Below are 27106 nucleotides of genomic sequence, written 5' to 3' on the forward strand. Positions count from 1 at the left end.
GCTTGCCAGCAATCAACATGTCATCCACATACAAAATAAGGATCAGCCAACTGCCATCCGTATCCTTCTTTGTATATAGACAGTCATCAAACTCATTACGTTTGTAGCCTTGAGAAAGCATAAACTTGTGGAACTTATGGTACCATGCCCTCGGTGATTGTTTTAAGCCATAAAGACTCTTTAACAACTGGCATACCAAATCTTCCTTGCCTTTCTCAACAAACCCTTCTGGCTGCTGCATGTAAATTACCACATCTAAATCACCATGCAAGAACGCTGTCTTGACATCCATTTGGTGCAACACCAAATCTAATATGGCAACCAATACAAGAAAGCATCTCAATGTAGTCATCTTGACCACTGGAGAGAAGACTTCATCAGAGTCAATGCCTTGTTCTTGCTTAAAGCCCTTGGCAACAAGCCTTGCTTTGTACTTTGGTTGACTATCATTAGTGGTGATCTTATACCTGTAAACCCATTTACAAGGTAGAGCCTTTTTGCCCTGTGGTAATTTAACTAGCTTCCATGTCTGGTTTTTACGCAGAGTTTTCATCTCTGACTGCATGGCCAATTGCCAATTCCCAGAGTCCTTCATTTGCACTGCTTCCTTGTAACATGAAGGCTCATTGCAATCAGTCAACATGACATAGTTCATAGATGGAACAAACCTATCAGGAGATCACGTGATACGTCCAGATCTACGCAAAATAGGTGGCTCAGGCTCAGCCACAACCTGTGGTTCCACTCTATCATGTCCTTGCTCCTCTTGAGCCCTGACATTTTTTCTTGCACGTGCAGGTCCATCTTCTTGGAAGACAACTCTTCTAATCTCCTCAATCCTCTCTGGTTTAGAATGATATTTGGCTTCATTAAAGTGAACATCATTGCTGCTGATAACCTTTCTAGATTCGGGATCCCAAAGTCTGTACCCCATCTCACCAGAATTACCATAGCCTAGAAAGATGCACTTTCTACTCTTTTGGCTCAAGTTTGTTCCTAAATTCCTTTGGAACATGAGTATATGCCTCATAGCCAAAGACTCTGAGATGCTTGTATGAGGGCATTTTGCCTGACCATACCATCTCTTCCACTGAATCCTTCTGCAAAACCTTGCTAGGAGATCTATTTATAAGATGAATAGCTATTGATACAGCTTCAGCCCAAAACCCATTTGGCAGCTGTGCATTAGACAACATACTTCTGACCTTCTCTTGTATGGTCCTATTCATCCTCTCAGCAACACCATTTTGAGGAGGATTGTAAGGAGCAGTAAGTTCACGTTTTATACCTTTTGACTCACAAAAGTCCTGAAAGGCCTTTGAAACATACTCTCCACCATTGTCAGTACGTAAGCATTTAAGCTTCTTGCCACTCTGATTCTCCACAAGTGTCACAAACGTTTTGAAAACACTAAACGATTCATCCTTATTCTTGAGAAAGTAAACCCATACTTTCCTCGAGTAATCATCTATAAATGTCATAAAGTAAGAAGCTCCCCTACAGATAGGTTAGGCATAGGTCCACACAAATCACTATGAACAAGTGCAAACTGTGTATCTTCTTGAAGAATACAATGGACTCAGCTCTTCTTACAACATCTGATGGAAATGCACTGAGTGACTGGATTATAGACTCAGGAGCATCACTTCATGTGTCTCCAAACAAGGAGTGGTTTACCTCTTATGTGACCACTAAAGATAATTTTCGGCTAGGAAATGGGCAGACATGTGAGATCTTAGGTGTTGGAGATGTTCAATTGAAGTTTCAGAATGGCTCTTCTTTCACGCTGAAGAATGTGAGACATGTTCCCGCAATTACAAAGAGCTTGATCAGCACATGTTTACTTGATGATGCTAGCTACGTCACCACTTTTGGACAGAACATGTGGAAGATATCCAAGGGTTCTATGACAGTAGCACATGGAGTACAGTCTGGAGGACTTTACATGATTTATGTATCAAATGTATCTAAAACCGAGCAGCCGAATGTTTCTTTGTGGCATAGCCGGTTAGGACATATGTCCAAGAAGGGAATGGAAATCTTGTCTCGTTCTGGTTATTTGCCTGGCTTGTCATTTAATGATTTTGAATTCTGTGAACATTGTCTGTATGGTAAGCAAACATAGCAGCCACATAAGCATAGAAGCAGGAAGTAGATATCTCCTGACACTAGACTGTCATCCTCTCCAACAATGTTTGTCACATTTATTTCTTGAATCTTCACTGAGGACTTGTTCTTCTCACCATGGTCTTCAGCTTTCTCTTTGCCTTTTTCTGCTTTCCATTCTCTGCAGTCTCTTTTCATGTGACCCTTCTTGCCACTATGGTAGCATTCTATGTCACTCTTGCCTTTAGCACTGCGGGACTTGCTACGAGACTGATCCCTCTTTCCACCTTTGTACTTTTCTTTGGTCCTTCCCCTGACAACTAAGGCTGTTCCTTTGCCTTTGTCCATTGTCTTTCTGTTGGTTTCTTCAGTAAGAAGATTGCCTTCTACACCTGCTATGGTCAAACCATCTGGAGGTGTAGAATTACTCAAAGCTGTGCGAAAAGTGTCCCAACTTTTCAGCAATGTGATTAACAGGTTCATCGAACTTGACACCTTGAGCTGACAACTGACTGTAGATGGTGTTGAATTCATTCAGATGATTGGACATAGGTGTCCCTTCTTTCATCTTCAAGTCAACAAGCTTCTTAAGCCAGTATACCTGTGAAGCTGCACTCTGCTTCTCATAATGATCACTCAGCTTTGTCCATGCTTCATAAGCCGACATCTCGTCTGCTACATTGAAGTAAACGCTTTCTGCCAAAGTGAGCATAATGGTAGAAAGTGCCAATTCATCCATTTCGCTCCATTCATCTTTGTCCATATCTTGTGGTTTTATCCCCTTGAGCTTTATAGGTTTTATCTCCTTCTTTTGTACCAACACGTGCCAAATCTGCTTCTTCCACAATGGGGAATTGGTTCCATCCAGCTTCTTGATATTGTAAAGAGCAGTGTCCTGTGATCCAGCCATAGCTACACTTCACAGTAGTTTACTTTCCTAGGAAAAATTCGGCAGAGTTTCCCCTGTAAACTGAGCTCTAAACCAATATCAACCTGTCAAATGAACCAAGAAAGCTTCAAATTTTGAAGAAATTTCGGCAGAGTCTCCTTTGTAAAATGGCTCTGGTGTACTCAAAAACAGCTCAAAAAAAAAACCACTGTCTCTCTAACACTGTAAGCTGTGGGTAAACCTGTCCTGCACCTGTACTGTCTCTCACTATCCTATCATTGTCCTGTAAGCATAGACTGCGACAATGCCTCAACGGAAATAAAGAAAAGATGCAATCCCAACTGTCTAACTCACAGTCAATACATCCTAGCTGCCTATCTAAGGGTGCTCGAGGGATCGCTCCAAGACCTGTATCACCGAAAGGATCTCAAAATTCAAGAATCCCCCAGCTCAATAAAACCTCACTCGACCCTCAACAAAGCCTGCAGTAAATCTAATAGTACATAGACTTCCCACAAAGTCATACATCCACAAATTTCCCACTGTATGCTGTAACCGCTGCGGCGGTTGTTTGCTGCGAGACTCACAGCCTGCAAACCCTCAACAGACATACATCATCTCTGACAATACATCCCATGTGGAAGACGTACCTGCAATGTTAGGATGAAATCTGGAATATCAAGCAGCAAACACAAGCTACCTGATGAACTAGTGGATGTCGCCTACAGTCTGTGTGTAGGTGCGTCCATGTCGTATGTGACACGCCTCCAAGAACTGTGAGCCGTCCTTCGTTGTGTAGACAACCATAAATGAGCACTTTGGAAGTGCAGATATCCTCAGCACCTGCAGTCGTAGGCCGAAACCCCAAATTTGAAAAGTCGGATCTGCACCCGCCGAGACCACGTAGTCGAAAATGGCTGCGCAGAACTTTGTCGAAGCCGAATGGTGGCCGAGATGACCTCATAATGAAATTTTGAGAACACCAGGCCCTACGAGTTCTCCCACAAGATTTGGGGCCGTGTCTTCGCCTGTCGAATCTCACTCCAATCTGAGCAGGTGACTCTGGCTACCTGCAAATGCTGTCCCGAGCCTCGATCTGAGCTCTGATACCAGTTGAAGGAGTACGAGCGGAAGTGCGACGCGAGAGAGTGAGAGTGCGAGAAGAAGAGCACGACAATATGGTGAACTCGCTCTACTGTAATGTGTAGAGCATAGTGAGTTCTTATTAGGTTTTTACAAAATGAAAAGTGTACATACCTGGCGGCCCGTCCACTTACCTGGGCGACCACATTGGGCTTTATACCCCAATAGCCTAGGCTGATGTTAGTGCATACGTGTGTAGAGCTCGAGTTGTGGAGCATGCATGTCTTCTCGGATCGCAAATCAGAGCTCTGGATGGCAAGTTATGGCCGTTAGAAGATTTCCTGAGGGCCGGGTCTGAGCCCACTTGGCTGCAATGGAGGATGTGCCATTTGGCATCGTTTCGGCCTTGCCAAGGTTCTTGGTGATATTATGTACCATGTGGATCTAGCACAAGTCGACCGCTCGTTAATCAGATTCCTGATTAGCAAGGTACTACTGCAAGGAGTCAGCATCGATTGTGGACAGTGCGACATCAGATACCTTTTGTGGCCTTGGTTTAAGAGCTCATGGGAGTTGAAATGCGACAAGGCTAAAGGGAGTCGGAGTCGCCAAAGTGGGGCTCTGGGAAGGAGTTTCGAAGCAAGTTGGCTCCTAAGTCAAAGAAATGTATATTTCTTGGCTATGGCAATCCTGGCGACATGGGATTTCGGTTATGGGATCCTGAATCTAAAAAGATAGTTCGCAGTAATGACGTATACTTCAATGAATAAAAGATGCATAAGAAGCCTGTGCATACAATGGAGGTCAGGAGAGTTATCTTCCAAGAAGATGGAATTGTCCACAATAGGGCTGAAGTGCCTAATGTCAGACAACAAGTACAGAATCCTCCTGCAGTACCAGATGTTGCTAAGGGACAACCGGCTCAAGCAGTTATTAGAAGGTCTACAAGAGTTTCAAGGCCTCCTGATAGATTTACTCCCTCATTGGACTACATTATGTTGACAGATTGCGGAGAGCCTTCCTGCTATAAGGAAGCCATGTCAATGGATGACAAGGCAAAGTGGGAGAAAGCTATGCAATCAGAAATGGACTTGTTGCATAAGAATCAAACTTGGAAGTTGGTTCGGTTGCTTAAAGGCATTACCATGCAAATGGGTGTACAAGCAAAAAATTACACCTCATGATAATAAACCCAAGTACAAGGCACGACTTGTTGCTAAAAGGATTTAAGCAGCAGTAGGGTATTGACTTTGATGAGATCTTTTCTCTGGTTGTCAAGATGACTACTCTGTGGTGTGTACTTGCGTTGGTTGCTAAAGATGACATGGAACTTGACTAGATGGATGCAAAGACGGCGTTCTTGCATGGTGATCTTCAAGAAGAAGTTTATACGCAGTAGCCAGAAGGTTTTGTTGAGAAGGGCAATGAATACTTGGTGTGTCAATTAGAAAAGACTCTTTATGATCTAAAACAATCATCAAAGGAGTGGTATCATGAATTCTACTCGTTCATGCTCTCTCAAGGCTACAAACGTAGCAATATGGACCATTGCCTCTACACTAAGAGAGTAACGATGGTAGTTTTCTGATTTTGGTCCTTTATCTGGATGATATGTTAATTGGCAAGAAATGCAGGGATGAGATTTCAGCCTTGAAGTCAGAGTTACATGCAAAATTTGAAATGAAAGACATGGGTGAAGCAAGCCATATCCTTTGGCATGCGCATTAAGCGAGATAGATGCAAGAAATTGGTCTATTTGTCTCAATATGAGTACATTGATAAAGTGCTCAAGCATTTCAATATGGAGAAGGAGAAGGCATTGAGTACTCCATTGCCTCCATATGTGAAACTTTCAAAAAATGATTGCCCTAAGTCTGAAGAGGAAAAGGCTGAAATGGCACAAGTGCCTTAATCATCTACAGTTGGGAGTTTGATGTATCTATGATTGCTACACATCCTGATATTGCTTTTACAGTGGGATTTGTTAGTAGATATATGTCAAATCCAGGAAAGAAACATTGGGAGGCAGTGAAAGGAGTTATGCGATATTTGAATGGAACAAAAGACATGTGCATTTGCTTTGGAAGAAAGGAAGCATGTGTAACTGGTTACACAGATGCAGATTATGCAGGAGACTTGGACAAGAGAAGGTCCACTTCAGGCTATGTTTTTGAATTCACTGGAGGTGCAGTTTCATGGCGATCTTGTTTGCAAGATTGTGTTACCTTTCTACTACAAAGGATGAATATGTTGCAGCTTCAGAAGCTTGCAAGGAAGCTATATGGCTTGGTCGGCTGGGAGACTTGGGAATCAATGTTGAGATGCCTGTGTTACATTGTGATAGCCAAAGTGTTGTACAATTGGCAAAGAATCCAGTGTTTCATGCAAAGACAAAGCATGTGGATGTGAAGTATCACTTCATCGTGAGGTGCTTGAGGACAAGCAATTGCAGCTTGCCAAGATTCACACCATTGAAAACCCTGATGATCTTTTAACAAAGGGCTTACCTTCAGAGCGGTTTGCACATTGTTTGGCACTCATGGGCATCGGGTAGATGATCATGGTCATTGTCTATCTATATTGTATATATATATACATTGTCACCCAGCTTAAAGGCGCATTGTCCTTTAAGTGGGAGGTTGTTGGGGTGGTAAAGCCCAATGTGCCACGCTTAAGTGTTGGGCGATTGGAGACTATCGGGAACTAACACTAACCATTCATTCTACATAAAAGAATAAGGACTCATAACCCTAACACTATTGTGTTTGGAGTCCATCCAAACCTGTGTCTCCTCTCTTCTCCATTGCTGCACACACACACGCTCTCGCACGTGCTCTTCAGATCCCACCTTGAGCACCCGTGCCACTTAGTCCTGAGGTCGGGCCACACCTCTCTCTCTCCCTCTCTAGGACTGCCACCAGGTTGGAGAGTGTTTCACTCTCTTTCACACAGGTTCTTGACGCGCAGCAGCTGGGCAGCCAGTGCACGGGAGGCAGGTCGGACAAGGAGCAAGTCAAAGGAGGCAAGCACAGGGGTGAGCGAGGAGACACGTGGGGGGGTGAGGAGATATCCGGGGGAATTGGATTTAGGGAGAGCTCATGGCTGAATATATGGGGAAAAGAGGACGTAATGTTGTCAAAAGCTGAGCACTCAAGTAGTGTGTGGTACTCACTCTCTCGCCACTTGACGAGGGCATAAGGTGCAAAGTCGATGAGACTCCTCGCCAGTGCCCCAACGTCCTGTCTCGCAGCGTAGAGAATGGAAGCTAAGACGAATGGAGGCAATGGGCTCAAGGATGTAAGAATGGGTTCGGTTACCTCGTTCAGAGAGAAGAGAGAGAGATTCGTAGTTTGGGACAATGTGTCTGGTGTAATGGCTGAAGTGAGAACCTCCGGATTTCTCCCAAGCCGTGATACATTGGTGTTGTAAGAAGGCCTCATTAACTTGGGAGTTGATCGCCGCATCCTTGACCAAGTGACATGCATCCCATCTTCCAAACCATTTCTTGATGTCAAGCATCCACCCGAACTTAGTATTTTGCTCTTGCATGTCTTTTGGACCTTTTGACTTGCTTCATATACGATTCTAGGAAGTCGATACAAAGGGCTACATTGTGTCTTAAGCATGTACTCCACAACCCTTTGCATGCCCAAAACCTCAATGGGAAGCGATCCGGACTCAAGAAGTAGGAGCATGTAAGGTGTTTCTGTCTTGACTTGGAGAAAGTTGGTGAGAAAACTCTTTTGAACATTCTCAAACTCTTTCCAAGTAGAATTCCCGATGCTACCAGTGACCACCCCACACCTCCACTCCATAAAGAAGCACCGGTGTCACCAATGTGTCAAAGAGGTACTTTGTGTGTGTGTGTGTGTGTGTGTGTGTGTGTGTGTGTGTGTGAGAGAGAGAGAGAGAGAGAGAGAGAGAGAGGGACATGCCAGCTATGATCGTGAATGGGGAGAGATGTTTTTGGAATGTGGGCGGCGCTATCGAAAAGTGCAATTGATGTGTGAAATATGTCGCAAAGCAGCAAACAGATGAGTGCCGAGATGAGATGCGATGCATATTTTTGCACAATGTGAGGGCAAAGAGGGATATTTCCTTTTCGCCTTGCATGGTAGGAGCTCTCGTGTGCAGCTAGGACAACGATGTTGAAGAGATCTGCACAACAAGGGCTGCAAAGAGGGATATGGCAAGAGATGCACAATGGTAGGGAATTATGCGAGGCAAAAAGGTTGTTCAGAAGCAGCAGGCGATGAACATGAGACAATCGGTTTGAAACGCGAATACCCAGTTGGAAGGATAAACGGTATCTGTGGATAGCTGACAAGGGCGGAATCAACGGCCAACAAAGCACAACAGGATAGGGGGAGTATCTGAGGCGGCATTCACCTGTGGTGGTCCTTGGCCCGCGCAATGAGGGAAAGGAAGCAACATGGCAATGCTAGAGCACTGATGATGGAGCAGGCAGCCGCCATTGCCATGATTGGTGCGGGTGCGCTTGTGGGAGCAGGAGCAGAGTCTCTCTCTCTCTCTCTCTCTCTCTCTCTCTCTCTCTCTCTCTGTGGTTTCTCTATAGCCGGAGATGCACTAATTTGGGGCTTCAAGCCTTTTTCGATTGAATTTCCAAGATTCGGGGGTATCTTGAAGGGAAACTAATTGAGTTTTGGGGTTCTAGACCCAGGTATGTTTCAACGAGGTAGCTATACGTTGCCTTCGTTGAAACCAACCTTAGAGGACCCGGACGGCAAAAACTCAGGCGGAGCTACGTATGCTAAGGAGGATCCTCATTTATTTAGTGAAGAAGAATGGGGGAAGAGAGGCAGGCAAGCTATGAAGGATACGAAATGCAGGCAGCATCATGCGTTAGCAGTGCCATTGCCGGGGCAGGGCCACATCAACCCGCTCATGCGCTTGTGCAAGCGTTTGGCCGCCGACCACGCCTTCACCATCACCTTCCTCGACATTCACCTTCACCATGAAGAAGCGGCAGCAGCAGAGTCCTCCCCTGCTGCCCATCAAGAGCCATCTCCTGCTCCCGCTGCTGCCCCCATGACGTGGAGTCCTCCCCTGCTGATCAATCTCCAAAGCTTGACATTCGCAGAGCTCGCCTTTCCCTGTTCCTACCTCCGTGCTCTTCCCTGCCGCCATATTGCTGCAAGGCTTCTTTGAGGGCGTCCAGACCCTGGCTCCTCAGATCGAGCAGCTCTTGTTGCGTCTTCAACAGCAACACCCGCCCATCACTTGCCTCATCTCCGACCTCTTCGTAACTGCAGCCACTCAGCAGCTTGCCGACAAGCTTCAACTGCCGCGAATCGCTCTCATTCCCTTTAGCCACAGCATCATTCTCCATTTCCACCATCTCCTTGAAGGAGGGTTCTCTTTGGAAGAAGGTCTCTCTCTCTCTCTCTCTTCTCGTCTTTCCATTCAAAGGTCTCTCTCTCTCTCTCTCTCTCTCGTCTTACCATTCAAACGTTGTCAAGGTTTTTGGTTGCACGTATTAAAAGAAACAATTTTTGGCTAACCACGTAAACATTCACATAATGATATTATGGTGCAGTCACGAAGGTGTCAATGCAAAGAGAGCTTTTGAGAGAAAATGTGTTCAAAGAGGGACTCCAAGGCCTACCTACTCTCAAAGTTGATGATCTCATGGACAACTTTGGTGAAGATTTCTTTATGTACACGTTTACATGTCAAGCATTGCAGGAAACAAAAAACAAAGCCCATGCATTTGTAGTTAATAGCTTCGAAGAGATAGAAGGAAATGCCCTCAAGGTGAACATGAAAGCACCATTGTATGCCGTTGGACCACTAGTAGAGCCACTTGAGAAAGAAGCTAGCACAAGCTTACTAGAGGAGGATGATGCATGTTTACTATGGTTGGATCAACAACCTTGCTCATCTGTTCTTTTCATCTCCTTTGGTAGCCTTGCCTCCATTTCCTTAGCTCAATTTGAGGAACTTATAGCTGGTCTTCTTTCTAGTCAACAACGTTTCCTTTGGGTTTTTCGTCCAAATCTTATAAATGATGCTGTATTCACCACTTTTCCAGAGCAATTGCTATCAAAAAGTTGTGGTAGAGGCTATGTTGTATCGTGGGCTCCCCAAGTGAAAGTCCTTTCACACTGCTCCATACATGGTTTCCTTACCCATTGTGGATGGAACTCTACTCTGGAAGCTATAAGCAGGGGCATACCTATGATTTGTTTTCCATATTTTGTTGATCAATTCATGGATGCCAAGCTCATTGTGGAAGAGTGGAAAGTTGGACTTCGTCTAAGAAAGAGCAAAGAGAGTGGATTGGTTGATAGAGAAGAGGTAGAGAGGGCCATACGAGCACTAATGGGGGAAAAAGAAGGACATATTCTTCATAAAAATGCCCTAGTATTGAAACAAGTGTGTGATCAAAATTACTTATCAGGAGGGTATGCATTCAAAAATGTTCAAGCCCTTGTTCAATCATTGAATTAAACTTTGAGGCTATGCATCCGGAAATGTTTGAGCCCTACTTCAATCATTGAATCAAAGTGTGGAGCAAGGTGTCTTATTTTGGATGGTAAATTGGTTATTCATTATTAAATAGTGTTGTTCGAAGTCAAAGTTCTTTCTTTTTAAATAGTCATTATCTACTCTCTATCAACAAAGAGCTTGACACATAATATTTACTAGACTAAGAATTTGAAAAAAAATTGGCCACCATCACTAATTTTTTTTGGTTGCCATTGTTTTTCAAACTTGATTGCTTGCTGACAGGTTTTAAGGACAAATGTATCAAACAAAAGTGCCTATTTTTGTGATAATCTACAATACATGTAGAAAATGTTTTATTAACTACAATGTTTTATTGGATCATTGAGAACTTTCTTACCCCAAAGAGATGTTTTTGGTTCTAAAAGATTCCTCATTGCCAAGCAAGGGGAAAGGTAATGAAAGAGGTGGAGATGCACACTCAAGTTCCACCCAACCAACTCCCTATGTAACTAGGCCTCGCCTTGTATGTATATGATCACTTTCCATGTGTGAACTTCCTTTGTTAGGTGGCCTCTATGTTGCTAGGATAGATCCTTACCCTTAGGCTTGTAGCCTCTAAGGATTTTGTTTGTAGTAGCCATCGTATGTTGACCGCTAGAATTGATATTTAAACATTACTCCTTGCGTAAAGAAGAGTTTTTTCCTCAAAAGCAAGTGTGAAATCTCACTTAGATAGAGAATACTAATGTTTCCATCCTCTTTCAAGATTTTGGACTCCTTCTAAACAAGAGAAAGCATCATATTGTAAGGGCTCTTGGACGAAGTATATGGTACAAATATGATATATGTTGGAGCTATATATGGCTCACTCTACTCAACTTGGTCTCACCTATATATTTGTATCTTGTCCTCAATATGAATCAGTCTTTGGGAGCGTATATGGTGTGTCTCTTGTCTCGTCTCTCTCTCTTTCTCTCTACATCTCAACATGGTATCAGAGCAGTAACGATCATGCGTCGATTCAATTCATGGTGACAAAACAGTATGTGTATGCGATTTGCATGTAAGATTCAAAAATTGCTACAAATTTTATTTTTGAGCATTGATTCTTGTTAATTGTGGTTGTTTTGTGTTAAAAAGAATATGATTAGTGTTTTGTGTGACGTTTATTGCTAATCAATCTAATCGTTGATTACGTTTTCTTGTTGATGACACCCTGAACTTCATCTCAATTTTTCTTGCTGTTCTGCTCAAAATTTGGAGAAACGGGGAAAAGCGCAATGGAGCGTAGCGCAACGGCACTTTTCATCCAAAACTTGTTCGTCTCCTCGAGCTCTTCGATTTGAGTTCTAGGTTTGCGTCAATCGGAGTTCGCAGCAGAAAGTTATGCTGTTTTTACTGCAATTGAGCTTGACGCAGCTTTCTTCGTCCTACTTCTTCGTGAAGCGTCCGCGATCGTTTTTCTTATTTTGGCGTTAACTTTTTCGAGAAGATTTAGCATTTTTCTATTCATATTGTGGCCGTCAATCTTGCGTCTCACGCCACTCTATTTTGAGGACTCTTTTATTATTAACGTCTCCTTTACCCTGCCCTTTTTGGGTGACGTCTCTCACATCTTTGGAAGTTCCTTGAGCATCCTTCTTACGTTTATCGTTGACAGAACACAGTCCTCATATCTCTCTCATTCTCAATTGCGGCCTTCACCATATATGGTGTGCAAATTCTGCGATCTTATCTTATACGTCTTCTCGCAACAAGATATGGCTATGAATATTCTCGTCAACGGCTTTCCTTCTGGCCAGCGTTCTGTTCCTCCTTTCCAAGGTCAAGGTTTTCCAGGCTGGAAAGCAAAGATGTTGTTAATTCTTGAAGGCGATGAACTCTCCGATGTTGTTCTTGGAAATCGTGTTTGTCCGCCTCAGCCTGTTGATACGGATAATGATAACGTGCTTATCACTGAAGGACCTATATTTGAAAGATTGGAATGTTGCCTATACGGATTGGCAACGACGTGATAAAGCAGCTCGTCGGTATATTCTTTCTGCTCTTACTGATTCCCTTTTGCTTGATAAGTACGAACTGCCTACTTCCCACGATGTATGGAAGTACCTTATTGCAAACTTTCAGAAGAAATCTGTCACAGAAATACTTTATTTGAGAGGGTTGCTTAACAAGTTACAATATGAAGTTGGTACTGCCATGACGGGACATATTGAATCTTTCAAATCTATTATTAATCAACTTGCTGCTGCCGGTGATCCTATTCCACAAAAGCAACTGATTATACTTCTCCTTGATACGGTGAAGGACTCTTCTTATGATAACATTGTTACTATTCTCTCTAATAAAGATGGTCTTGATTTCGACCAAGCCTGCATGTCTTTAATTGAATACTCTCAACGTCAAGAACGTCGTAATGCTAGTCATGATACAGCTATGATTTCACACGAGGAGACTGAGTCACAACAGATGGAACGAGCTTTTTATGCTCGAAGGCGTCCATTTCAACGAGGAAACCGCAGAGGTGGCCGTCGCGGTAATATTCTCTCTCGTCTCAAATTTCCTAATAAGCAATGTTCTTACTGCAACAGAAATGGCCATACTGAAGATGATTGTTGGGCATGTCAATATGATGAAGAACACAATATTACCACAAAACAACCACGTTTATCTACAGACTCTTCTTCTTCTTCTTGTGAATATTGTGGAAATCTGATCATCCCACTCATATGTGCTATAAGCGTCGATTCGACACAGATCGAAATAGAGCATATGCTACTGAACATCGAAACAACATTGTACCAGAAACAAGCTGCGTCCTATGTTCAGTTGCTCTAGACAGAATACTTCATGTATGATATGGATCACTTTTTATTGTCGATTCTGTTGCTACAGGAAATATGCCATATCAGTCTAAGTGGCTCCATAACTATCATCCACTGCCAGTTCAACGTGTTGTTTATCTTGCTGATGATACTACTTGTCAAGTAAAGGGTATTGGAGACTTATATCTTGGTACCTTATCTTCTTCCACTCGAATTTTTGCGAGGAGTATTACATGTACCAGATCTTCAACGTAATCTTCTTTCAGTTGCTAGACTTGTTGATCTTGGTCTGTTTGTTGGATTTGATCATACAAATGCCGAATTGAGAAAGATGGACAGACTATAGCCACTGCTCCTCGAAATGGTAATTTGTTTGAACTCTCTCTCAACGATGCTGTAGCAAATGTTGTCACTGCTCCAGGTGATCATGATTGCAAAGTATGGCATCACCGTTTTGTTCATGATGATTTCTCAAAACTCCTTGATCTTCAACATCGTGATCTTGTTCATGGCATGGATCTTAAAGCCCATCCTCATATGGGAATTTTTGAATTTTGTGCTCTGGGAAACACAATCGCAAACCCTTCCTCTTTCAAATACAACTCATTCTCACGACATATTGGATCTTGTTCATACTGATTTATTTGGACCTCTACCTTCTTCGAGATCACAAATATCTCTACTTCATTACTTTCATGATGATTTTTTCTCAAGGTATACGACTGTATTTCTACTTAGACAAAAATCTGAAGCCTTATCTGTTTTCAAACAATTCCACAAGGCTGCAGAACTTCAAACTGGTCTTCGCCTTAAGAAGCTTCGTAGTGACAATGGAGGCGAATATGTTTCTCGAGAGTTTATGAGTTACTGTGCTGACATTGGAATTCATCATGAACACACTATTCCATATTCGCCTCAACAAAACGGTGTTGCTGAACGAAAGAATCGCACTATTCTCAATGCTGTAAGATGTATGCTGATTCATTCTGGCTTATCTCGTGTTTTTTGGGCTGAAGCTACTTTGACAGCAGTATTTATTCAGAATCATCTTCCTACTACTGCACCCTCTGGTAAGATACCCATCACAGCATGGACAGGTGACATTCCTTCTGTATCTCATTTTCGAACCTTTGGATGTATTGCTTATATTCATGTTCCCAAAGAAACACGAACAAAGCTTGATGCTCATGGTCTTAAAGTTATTTTTATTGGATATTCTGACACTTCCAAAGGCTACAAATTCTATGACCCTTCCTCCAAGAAAGTAATTGTGAATCGTGATGCTACTTTTAACGAACAGCTTATGGGAGGCTCATGGTCCATGGATGATTCTGATGATACTAAATCATTGCTTCAAGCTTTTCCATTTCTTTCAGAAGATGAAACTCTTCCTATAGAGCAACTTTCCTCTTCACAACCATCCATTCCGAATGTCGCCAATGATGATATTGATATTTTTGTTGATCTGCCTATTGATTTTGAACATGGCTCATGTCATGTTTATGATGACGATATTGCTGATAATGCTTTTTCTACTTCCGAAGATCCAGTTACTTATGATGAAGCTATCTCTTCACCACAAAAGGATCAATGGCAAGAGGCTATGGAAGCAGAGTACGATTCTCTTATCTCTAAAGGTACATGGATACTAACTGAATTACCTCCTGGTCGTACAGCTATTAAATGTAAGTGGGTGTATAAGACAAAAGTAAAAGCAGATGGATCTTTTGACAAGTTCAAGGCACGTTTAGTTGCAAAAGGTTATTCCCAAGTAGCTGGTGTTGATTATCAAGAGACTTTTTCACCAGTTGTTCGCATTACAAGTGTTCGAGTTTTATTGGCATTTGCTGTTCAATTTGATTTAGAAGCTCATCAAATGGATGTGCGAACTGCTTTTCTTAATGGTGACTTGGAAGAGGAAATTTATATGGAACAACCAGAAGGGTTTGTTATTCCAGGTAAAGAAGACCTTGTTGCTCAACTCCATAAGGCACTATATGGTCTCAAACAAGCTTCGCGAGCGTGGTATACAAAATTTGATCTTTTTCTCACCTCTAAAGGATTCATCTCTTGCTCGTCTGACCCCAACTTATACATAAAACGCCAAGGTAGCAGTTTTGTGATTCTTGCTCTTTATGTGGATGATACCATCCTTGTTTCCAATGATTTGGGATTTCTTCAGCAAGTGAAAAAGTTATTGTCTTCTGCATTTGATATGGTGGATCTTGGAGAGATTCACTCGTGTCTTGGCATTCAAATCCAACGAAACCGTACAAAAGGCATTTTATTCCTTCGACAGTCAAAGTTTATTGCAGATACTATTCAAAAATTTGGTATGGAATCTGCACATTCAGCCAACACACCTTGTCTTGCAAGCTCTACGAAGAACACTTCTGACAATGGCAGTCAACTTGTCACAAATCAACCTTATGCTAACTTGATTGGATGTATTCAGTTTGTTGGCATGAACACTCGTCCTGATATTCTGTTTGCTGCTAATTATCTTGGACAACATCTTGCATGTCCTTCTCTTAAGCATTGGTCTGCTGCAAAGCGTGTGTTGAAATACTTGAAAGGCACTACAGATTTTGGTTTAGTTTATCGACGACAAATCACATCGGATTCTATGCAATCTCTTTCTCTTTTGGGTTACACAGATGCAGACTGGGCAAGCTCACATTTATCTATGCGATCTACTAGTGGAAATTGCTTCTTTATAAATGGTTGTCTTGTTTCTTGGACTAGCAAGAAACAACGTTGTGTTGCAGTTTCTACGACTGAGTCAGAATATGTTACGGCATCACTTGCAGCTCGTGAGTTGATTTGGCTTCGACAAATGCTGGTTGATATTGGTCACTCTCCTCTTTCTAGCACACCCTTGCGGTGTGACAACCAAAGTGCTATTAGTCTTGCAAAAGACTATGTTCAACATAATAAGTCAAAGCACATTGCTGTCCATTATCATTATGTCAGGTATGAAGTACGCAAAGGAACCATTATGGTTGAACACTGTCCAAGTGACCAGATGATTGCAGACATTTTGACCAAAGGCCTCAACGAGTCACGTTTCATCCTCTTGCGCTCGGAGCTTGGAGTTGCTTCGACCTCACTCTTTCTAGATTAGCTTCTTTGCTATTGTAATAGCTTTGTACATATGACATTGTAATCTTTTAGGTACCATGCACTATGCACACTCCACATTTGCACATTGTGATCTCTAAGTCACTTGAATATTTGTACATAGATGCACAATTCACTTTCACATCATCATCGCTGGTTCATATTTTCACATTGTATAGGGGCTTGGGTTTTTCCCTTGAACTCCCCAAGGGTTTTTTCATCCAAAGCTAGAGACCTTTGTTTGAGTGGGGGTGTTGGAGCTATATATGGCTCACTCTACTCAACTTGGTCTCACCTATATATTTGTATCTTGTCCTCAATATGAATCAGTCTTTGGGAGCGTATATGGTGTGTCTCTTGTCTGGTCTCTCTCTCTTTCTCTCTACATCTCAACAGTGTGTGTGCAAGCGGTGGCGTGCTAGTGTGTGTCATGAGTTTCAAAGGTGAACTCTAACTCTTCACATGCTCGGCTATAGAGAGGCCTTTGTTTTTGTGCCATGTGTGTTCCCCCATTCCCCCTCTCAAACGTAGGCCATCGACGTGTAGCACCACCATTGTCATTCGATAGTTTTGCTACTTTTTTCAGCATTGAGATGGAGAATGTCCACACTAGTGTCCATCTCCTTTATATTGAGGAGACTCTTTGCTCCTCCTAGAGTTGGAACAACCATGGGGCCAAGACTATTATACATGCAAGGGAGGAGATGTGGGGGGGTGTTGTCATATTGGTTTTGGATAAGAGCAAGTGGATGATAGAGTTTCACAATATGGGATAGTTAACATGTGCATGTAAAGAAAACAAAAACATAAGTTTTGCAAAATGGTGAAAAATGCTATTTGGGGTGAAGAGGAGGCTTTTCCCCTTTGCTCTCTCTCGCTCTTGGGAGTTGCTTTTTGTAAAAGGGATGAAGGAAAAGATTTTTGCAAGGAAGAAAAGGGGAAACCATTTCTTTTTCTTTTTTTTTCTCCTACTGAAGAAAAAGCTATAGAGAAAGAGATTTATCATGATTCTGTTCTTGATCTTGACAAGCTTTAATCAAGCTCACCGAGTCAAACACAAGGAGGGAGGGAGGGAGGAGGATTCAAAGGAGTTCTTCTTTGATTTATGCTTGAGAAGTAGGTTTCTCTCACTAGGGATCAAATTTCTAATTGAGGGATTTGTGTATTGAGGTGTGCACAGTTGTAGATTGTCCAATCAAATTGTAACACAAATATTAGTGCTCATAATTGGAAAGTTTAACTAATCAAAAGGTATACCTAATGGCTTGAAAATAAATATATCAACTACTTACATAATGCAAGGACACTCTAACGAGACGAAAATGTTAAACGAAACTTAAGCAAAAAAAAAACATGAATGCAGTAAATGTACACTCGACCATCTCTCTTTATATAAACACAAAAAATCTTTTGACTTTCCACTTCCATGGGTCTTTTCATTTCCTAATCTCACCCTTCACTTATTCACTTTTGATGTTTTTAAAGGTTTTTTAATTTTTCAAGATTAGGAACACCTAATTTGACTGTTTTGTTGTTTGCCATCATAAAATCTATGTCTCTATTAGTAGCCATAAATTTTCTTCTAAACCTCAATAATTTCTCACAATTAATCTCTACTTTGCATTATACTCTCCTATTATCACTAAATTAGCTCTATTTACACTCATTGAAGCTGGTTCTAGCCTACACTAATTTACAACTAGAAGCCCCAATGTTTTCCCAATCTCTGCTATAATATGGCACACTTAGACTATTCGGTGAACCTATTGACCGGGGTGGACAGAATTAGCAATGTCTATGAGCCAAGAGAGAAAAATGTAGGAGATTATAGAGCTAATGGCTGCAAATTTGTAGTAGCAGCATGCAAATCAAGTGCAATTGATGAATCAAACATTTGGTATAGCTTTGGAAACCAGCAATTGAGAAGTGAAGCAATCAAGAGCATATGATCTAGGTGGATTTGAAGAGTAGTTTACATTAAAAAAAGTATCATAGTCAACAATGTGAGAAAGGGAGCTCAAAGAGTGAGAAAGACGGAAGCAAGAGATGATACAACAATTAGCTCTTGCAAGTCAAAAATACTCGGTTTTTGACAAACGGAGTACCTTCTATGGATATGATCCAACACATATTTGGAGTGCAATGAAGAGGAGTTTTGGAATTACATGGAGTATTGAAGGAGAAAATATTCTAACACTTGATAGATTTGTGATTCTAGATTTTGTTGAGCGAGCTCAAGAGCTTCAACAAAAATATAGCTACAGTTGGATCAAATTAATTTGCATATATGCAAGAACATTATTCGCAATGAACATGAATTGAATTCGATATGTTGAATGATGAATGTTCTTGAGAGTGCAATTGCATATATTCATATTCATTTTGAAGTTGTTGTAGATGAGTGCTTTCTTGAGAACAACAGGTTATTAAGACTTGAAGATGGCAAAGAAGTTGTAAAGGCTATTTATGTGACGCTTCAAATTTTGGATTCTAAGTATCCAACCATACCAATTGGTGAAAATGAGGATTTAATGAGTTTGGACATACATGAGGATTTATAGGGCTTGCATATACCAGAGGATGTTGATGATGAAGATCTGGAAGGTGATGATCTAGAGGCGGCACAAACTCTTTCTTTAGCAAGGTTCAATGATGAAGATGTCACAATCTTTCATAGCGATGCCATATCGGACGATGCCTATTTAGAGGAGGGGGTGTAGGATAAGCTACAATCTCTTGGTGCTACATATGAGTGACTTTATTATGGCAATGATATGGACATAGAATAAGATTCTATTTTCTATATGCATGGAGAATTTGTGCTACAAAATTAGAAAAATTCAAAGATACTTGGTTGAGTACAAGACAATAAAAGAGAAAGTTACAAAAGCTGTGGCTACTATGTATGCTATATGTGGAAATACTAGCTTGAAGCTTGAGTTTTATAGAATACGAGATTCTTCTAAAGAGGTATACATAGAGCTTATGTGGCTATTGCACAAAGAATTGGAAAGGTTATCTATTAAACATGACAAGGGTTCCCAACAATCTAATTTTGTGTATTATCTATATGCCGGGGATCTTGAGTTTATGAAATTGATTTTGATAAGGTTTTCATAGAGTTTTTGCAAAACAAGGAAAGTTTTTCCAATGATTTTTGAGAGCCAAATGAAGAGGTTTTTGCAAGGAACTGATAGATTTGGGTATGCATGATCAAGAATCCAATGTTAGAGGAGGTGAAGCTGATTCACCAACGTCTCTACAAATGATGGATGATCTAAAATTAGTTGTGCATGATGCACAAGAGAAATGGAAGTGTTTGATGTTCCCTATGATGTAGGGGAGTTTTTGCTATCCTTTTATCTAGGAGTATATCATGATGCTCATAATTTCTGAGTTTTCTACACGGAGTTTGATCCAAGGGGACACTTTGATGCTTATGGTTTATGGAAAGTTCATTGTGTGCCATTTGATTTGGGATGGTATTATTATATATGTGTTCTAAATCAATTGATATATATGACTTGAGATTCAGAGGGACTCTATGACCAAAATACTTTGTGGCCCTATGTTTATATATAGATTGATATAGTAGAAACACTTATTTATAGGTGCTTATGCCACATTTCAAACAAGTTTTTTGTCTTATCCCTATGATCCCAAAGGGGTATGCTTACAAGAAGCCATAGATTAGAAGATTTTCCATAGTATGCTTACAGTGGGGTATTGGATATGTGTTTACAGATTTATGGTTGAAGATTGTAGTGAAGTTGGCTCATACCAAACAATGTGAAAGATCAAAGGGGGTGAATGTCATCCCATGTTGTGGGCATGGGTGAAGGACCGATATTTGAATGTATTATGGGGTTTTGGTTAAATTACAATTGTGCCATGATTTTGATGTGACATGAGATTGTTGAAGTGTATGCTAACTATGGGTTTTGGGGCCATTGAGTGAATTTTGGTGCTTGTGAGTTGGGACGTAGAGATGTTACCAAAAAACACTTTTATCATTTGAATATGTAGTGCGCAAAGTCTTGTCCATGCATGTCTTTACAACTTATTAATCAGAGCTCTAGTGTACAAGTTATAAAAATGTTAAGATCAATGTGTATTATCGATAAATTATAGGATCAAAATGCTTAGCTTTCTTTCCATGCCGATCTTCTTAGATTCCAAGTCAAATTTCAAACAACCAAATTAGAAGCATTTGAAGTTTTCTTGGGGACTTGATCTACATCAATTTTGCCCACTTTATAGTCCATGCATTAAAAGATTTTCCTACCTTGCAGATCCTTCATCTCGTAACATTTGATGTATGGATAGAGATGTGATTGATTGTTCATCTATTGGATATGTAGGTAGTAAATGGAAGCCATTTGAAGATGCAATGGGAAAACAAAGCCATTATGAAAACAAAATTGTTTTAATTTGTTGTCACCCTGGTGCAAAGGATTGAGAGTTCCAAGACATGGGTTGTATGCTTGAGCTTGGAGCCGATGATATGATCTTCTAACTGTGCTTTACAATTACATTTTTGAGTTTTGGGAGAAGCTTCTAGAGCCTACTCAATCTTTTCCCTTGTTGGTTATGAAGAAGCTTGAGAATTTTGAGGATTCAAAAAGGTGAAGACCCCTGCGATTGCCACATGGTAGGGAGGAGTGAGATGGGGGGGTGGGGTTCAAGGGAGGATAAGTCCATATGTAGAGACAAGGGAAAGCTTGGAGGGATTTATAATGCACAAATGAGCATGGCCTAATATTATCATCCAAGAGAGGGACCTAGAGAGATCACCTCTTATCGATTATTGCAGACCTATGCTTGTGCAAGCCAAATGGCAAAGAAAGTGATGTGGGTGATACAGGCTGCCAATAGGAAGTGTCACTCTTCTCGTTTGGTGGTTTTGCTATCTATATGGCATTGACTGTTGGAGAATGTTCACACTAATGGACATGTCCTTTTTATTGAGGAGAATCTTTGCCGCTCCTAGAGGAATATTCACCGCATTGGGTGACTTTTATTTTTTTTGTGGAGGGGAGGGGCTTTCAAGAGGGAAGAGGAGAGCTCAAGAGGTGTGGGCCTTGGGGGAAGAAGGGAGTTTCCTTTTTTCTCAAGAGCTCAAAAGTCATGCTTGGGATCTGAGGAAGAAGAAGGAGAAGGGTGAAGAGGAGGCTTTTCCCCTTGTTGTTTTTTTCTTGCTCTCTCTCTTGCTCTTGGAGGTTTTTTTTTGTAGAACGGAAGAAGGAAAAAAAGAAACTCGAGAGGAAAAAAAGGAGAAACTTTTTCTCTTTCTCTCTTGTTCTCCTATTGAAGAAAAAGCTTATAAGAAATATATTTTTCATCATTCCTTTCTCTCTTGTTCTCCTATTGAAGAAAAAGCTTATGAGAAAGAGATTTATCATCATTTCTTCTCAATTTCATGAAACTTTGATCGAGATGATTCAGATTTGAAGGAATTTTTCTTTAATTAATGCTTGACAAATAGTTTTTCTCTAATGGGGATCAAATTTCTAATTTAGGGATTTGCGTATCAAGGTGTGCACAATAGTGGAGTGTGCAGTTAGATTGATATAGGGATATTAGAGCTCATAATTGGTTTTTTTTTTTAATTATAATCATAAAATTTGTGCCACTTCCTTGTTTCCCAGTACTGCTAGCCATACATTTTGTTATGAACCTCATTGATTCCTTAGCATTTATCTCTAATTTGCATTATAATCTTTTGTTAGATTACTTTATCTGTACTGGTTGCACTTGCTTCTAGCCTACTCTAATTTACGTCCATAGCAAGAAGACTGATTCTTTCCTAATATCCCTTGGAGCATAGCGAACTCCAAAACCATCACCAAAGGAGATATACATACAAGAAAATAGTAACAATGAACATTCCTGAGGCAAGAAAACCAACCATGAAGCCATAGAGAGTGAACAAATATAAGATCTAGGCATGCTATGTTGACCAATTCAATCTGACATTTGAAGGAAAAACCTCTCGATAGCAGTCCAAAATAGAACTTAAAGAACTACATCCTCAAATCCAAGATGACCACAAATTGAGCGAGAGCATTGTTGAATGCCACCATGCTATAGTAAATTCTCATGCATTTGCAACCTTTTTGGAAAGTAGTGACTCAAGCTGCTCAAGAGAACTCCATCTTTTCCATCTGTCATCATGAATGGTGTGTTTCCACACATAATACCCTCACATTACTTAGAAGGAGATTTAGCCATTGAAATGAGCATACTCTATGCCAATGATTAGAAGTATTACAAGCCCCAAGTTCTATATAAGAAAATTTAACCAATGGCATGTTAAAGTGCATGTTAAAAGTAAAGAATCCCTTACTGAGAAGGTCATTAATTATTCACAAATTTTAACTATAAAAAAATATCATCGAGAACTTTCATTCAAGAGCATTCACATCATAGATGGATGTCTCCCAAATTGGAGTTGCAAAATTTCCTGTGGACGAAGACACTCTAAAAGAGAATATAGAGGAAGCATTTCTCTAGGTGTGGAGGAGTTTGTTACCCTCTCTCAGTGATGGAACACATCTCTATCAAGCCTTGGAACATGAAAGGCATCAAAACTTGCAAGAAATATGCACTTCTCTAAGTGAGATAAGTAAAGGCAAGGAATTCCAATATTGGGCTTTTAAAGAGCATCATATGGATGCCTCCATGAGAATGAGTCAAGCACCTATCAATAGGATGACATTCTATGGATAGGGACTGAATAGTCACGATGGCATCCTTACCATTGTGGATTCTCTAGGAAGGGAGTCACTATATGTAAAACCTATATAGAAAATGCTATTTAGGAATATTTATTAAACCCCTTAGCTGTGACTTTTTCACCATAAAAGGGAATCCTTTCCTATTCAATCTATACTTGTTTTTTCCAACGTCATTTTTTCAATACCCTTTTGTGAATCAACATGTGACAAAATATAGAAAAATTAATCCCAACTATTGAACCCAGGTTATAGGAGTATCCCCCCCCATCGCTGTCGCCACATGTGTGTGTGGATAGAGACCTAGAGAAAAAGGTGGTCTTACTTTATCCTTCTAGGAGAATCCTAGGGGTGAAGATTAATTTGTCTGGGAAACCAATCACCATTATTCAATGTATATAGCCTCATGCAATGCCAAGAATAGAGCCAAATTGTGATTATATCTTAGAGACTCTTGTATTAAGGGTAATTTGTGTCTGGTAGGAGGTTTCATTATGGTGGAGAATAGAAAAGATAGAACCGGTTTATCATGTCTACTCTTGGGAACCAAAAAAGAGAAACGACAAAGCCTATGGGAGAAGTGGGCCTTGATGGACCTATGGTTGATAGGTCCATGGAGTAGCACAATGGGCTTCACCTAACAAGCCTTCAATATGCTCAAACGTCCTCATGGCTTGATAGGTGCTTATGCTCCCATCAAGTTGACTAGATTTCCTCTTTAGTGGAAATGAAGGTAGACACTTCCCAAAGCCACTAAGACTACCTACCATTTTCCATTAAACTTAGAAAATTTAAGGGGGATTATTCGTACCCCAAAGGAACAAAGAAGAAGCTAGTCATGGGGGTACACCTCTTCAAAGATCCACTCTTCCAAAATTTGGCCAAATTAAATGCACTAAGCAAACTAGGTAAAGTTATAGAATTGGATAATCCTAAAGCATGAGATTTCTTTGCTCAAAGCATACAAATAAGGAATGAAAAAGCATACGGAAGGGTAAAGAAGGCCAGTGAGTAAAATAAGAGGAAAACAACAAACAAGGGAAGTAAAAATGTGAGACAAAAAAATATGTGGGGACAACCTCCAACTCAAAACATAGGAGGTGGCTCAAATTAGAAGTCGCTCCGATAGAGCGACAATTGGAAGGGGTAAGAAGGACCATATTATTATTGAGAGAGATCTACCTGCCATCTGAGGCTGCCAATAAGGCACTTTTTTTCACGACACTCAAAGTTTATAAACGTCGGGGAACCATCAACATACTCACAAACAATGAAGGGAATTTAGTGCAAGACCCCGATGGTATGGCTAAGTTGATGCTCTACTAGTAAAGTCAAGTTATAGGAAATCTAGAAGCTTGATTCGAAGAAGCCAAAGAAGCGAGAGTTTCACTTCTCAACATTGTCAACAAAACTATAGCACCCTTTTAAGCATACCTGCTGGAGAAGGCCTTCATTGAAGAAAAATGATCACTATGGGTGAATTCACTTAGCAAGGAAAAATCTCCTATATGGGAAAAAATGACAACTAGGTTTTTCAAGGAGTTCAAGGAGTATCTAAAGACACCTATTATGTGTCCTAGATACAAGAGTGAAAAGAGGTCTCATTAAATCTATCCCAAAGCTTGTTTGGTTCTCTTATGATCTAAGATGTAGAGTGCGCAGGTGATGGAGAAGGTAGAAAAGAAGACTACGCATACACACCAACACACATCGAGACACACACACACAATCATTACCCTGCAGCAGCCATTCAACGTGCTGCTCTTCTCTTCTTCTCTTTTGAACTATTATCCAAAGTATATTTACAACATAGTATAGTCAGTGTCCAGCCGCCCATAGCACAATGTGCATATTTCTTTAACATCATATTCTTTAACACTCCCCCTCAAGCTCAGAGTGAGCTTGCATATGATGGATTCCCAATGCTTCACGGAAGTAGCAAAACTTCTCCTTTCCAAGAGCTTTTGTGAATATATCCGCAACTTGATCATTTGTCTTCACATACACCAAATCAATCTCATTTGCCAAAACTTTTTCTCTAATGAAGTGATAATGTACCTCAATGTGTTTAGTGCGAGCATGGTAGACTGGATTCTTTGCCAACATGATGCTGCTAATATTGTCACAATATATAATGACACTGTCAAGATAGTCAAAACCAAATTCTACCATAAGTACTCTCAACCATGACTCTTCACATGCTGCCAAAGCTGCTCCACGATATTCAGCTTCTGTACTTGATAATGCTACAGTTGATTTCTTCTTGCTACTCCAACTTATCATACCATTGCCAATGGAAAATGCATAACCACTTGTAGATCTTCTATCCATAAAATCTCCTGCCCAATCTGCATCTGTGTAACCATAAAGACAAAGATTCCCATTCTTTTCATAAAACATTCCATAACTGACAGTGGCTTTCACATATCTCATAATCCGTCTCACTGCATCAAGATGACTTTTACATGGATTTTGCATGAATTGACTCACAACACCCACTGCATAACTCAAATCTGGCCTTGTTATTGTCAAGTAAATAAGGCTTCCAACCATCTTGCGATACATAGTGAAATCCTCAATGTAATGTCCACAATCAAACAACTTCACATTTTGATCAAGAGGTGTATCAACCGGTTTTCACGCTCTCATTCCATACTTCTCAAGCATATCCAACGCGTATTGTCTTTGTATCATCCAAATTCCTGATAAAGTATTGAAAATTTCAATTCCCAAGAAATATCTCAACTCACCAAGGTCCTTCATGTTGAATTCTCTCAACAAACTCTTCTTGACATGCAAAATTTGCTCAGCATGACTTCCAGTGAGAATCAAGTCATCAACATAGATAACAATAACGACGATCTCTCCATCAACATGCTTCAAAAATAATGAGTGATCAGCAATAGATTGTTTAAATCCAATCTTCTTCAAGAATCTGGTTATCTTTTCACACCAAGCTCTAGATGCTTGCTTCAAACCATACAATGCTTTCTTCAACTTACACACATAATATGGAAACTCTAGATGTTGATAACCCTCTGGCTGTATCATATAAACTTCTTATTCCAAGACACCATTCAAGAATGCATTATCCACATCCATTTGCCGTAACTTCCAATCGAACATACTTGCCATTGCTATCACCAATCTGACTGTTGTCATCTTTGCAACTGGACTAAATGTCTCATCATAATCAAGACCTTTTGTTTGTGCATAACCTTTAGCAACAAGCCTCGCTTTGTATCTTTCCACACTACCATCTTACTTGCACTTGACTTTGTATACCCATTTTGAACCAATTGCTTTCTTTCCACTTGGCAAGCGAACCAAATCCCAAGTGTCATTCTTCACAAGAGCATCCATCTCATCATCCATAGCTGACTCCCATTCTGATTTTCCAATTGCCTCTTGAAAACATGTAGGCTCTTTATGTTGCACACGTGAAACCATGTATGCATAATGTGTACGCATGTAACCGTTGTATGTCAATCTATCAACTGGATAACGCACCCTCTCTGATCTTCTCAACTGTGGTGCACTCTTGTCTTCAACTCTTGCATATGGAGGTACATATTTCTCAATATGCTTACTTCCAGGTGTCCTCAAATGTGGTAAACCATGCTCTTCATCGAGGCTTTCATCTCCAAAACTCTCTTCAACCACTTTCTTCTTGCCTTTCTCGTCTTGCTTCTTATCTCGCAAACGACCACTCCATGGGTTGACACTTCCTGTACTCTCCTCTGCCATATGTGGTCCTGAAATAGTTCTTGTTGATGGTCCTGGCTTATCAACAACATGACGCACATTCTCTTGCTCTTCATACTCATCTTCTATCATCATTGGCTTTGGTTTATACCATGGTTCATGCTCACAAAATC

At 40.7% G+C, this 27106-nt stretch overlaps 2 protein-coding genes across 2 annotated transcripts in view; one reads left to right on the forward strand and one right to left on the reverse strand.

The window, feature by feature from the left end:
- The window catches only part of LOC147418635 (UDP-glycosyltransferase 76C2-like), a 37409-nt gene extending 28300 nt beyond the window's left edge, over nucleotides 1–9109 (reverse strand). Inside the window, exon 1 of the mRNA XM_086507341.1 lies at nucleotides 9047–9109. Within this exon, the coding sequence (XP_086363467.1) occupies nucleotides 9047–9104 (58 nt within the window). The 5' untranslated portion in view covers nucleotides 9105–9109. The remainder of the gene's footprint in view (nucleotides 1–9046) is intronic.
- A 95-nt stretch (nucleotides 9110–9204) lies between these two features.
- LOC147418636 (UDP-glycosyltransferase 76E11-like) lies at nucleotides 9205–10586 on the forward strand. The gene is made up of 2 exons (XM_086507342.1): nucleotides 9205–9468; nucleotides 9636–10586. Exon 2 carries the CDS (start codon nucleotides 9650–9652, stop codon nucleotides 10547–10549), a length of 900 nt encoding a protein of 299 aa, XP_086363468.1. The 5' UTR covers nucleotides 9205–9468; nucleotides 9636–9649; the 3' UTR covers nucleotides 10550–10586.
- The last annotated feature ends 16520 nt before the right edge of the window (nucleotides 10587–27106 follow it).

Source organism: Adiantum capillus-veneris, chromosome 30 (assembly GCF_014529385.1).
Source record: "Adiantum capillus-veneris isolate H3 chromosome 30, ASM1452938v2, whole genome shotgun sequence".
NCBI lineage: Eukaryota > Viridiplantae > Streptophyta > Polypodiopsida > Polypodiales > Pteridaceae > Adiantum > Adiantum capillus-veneris.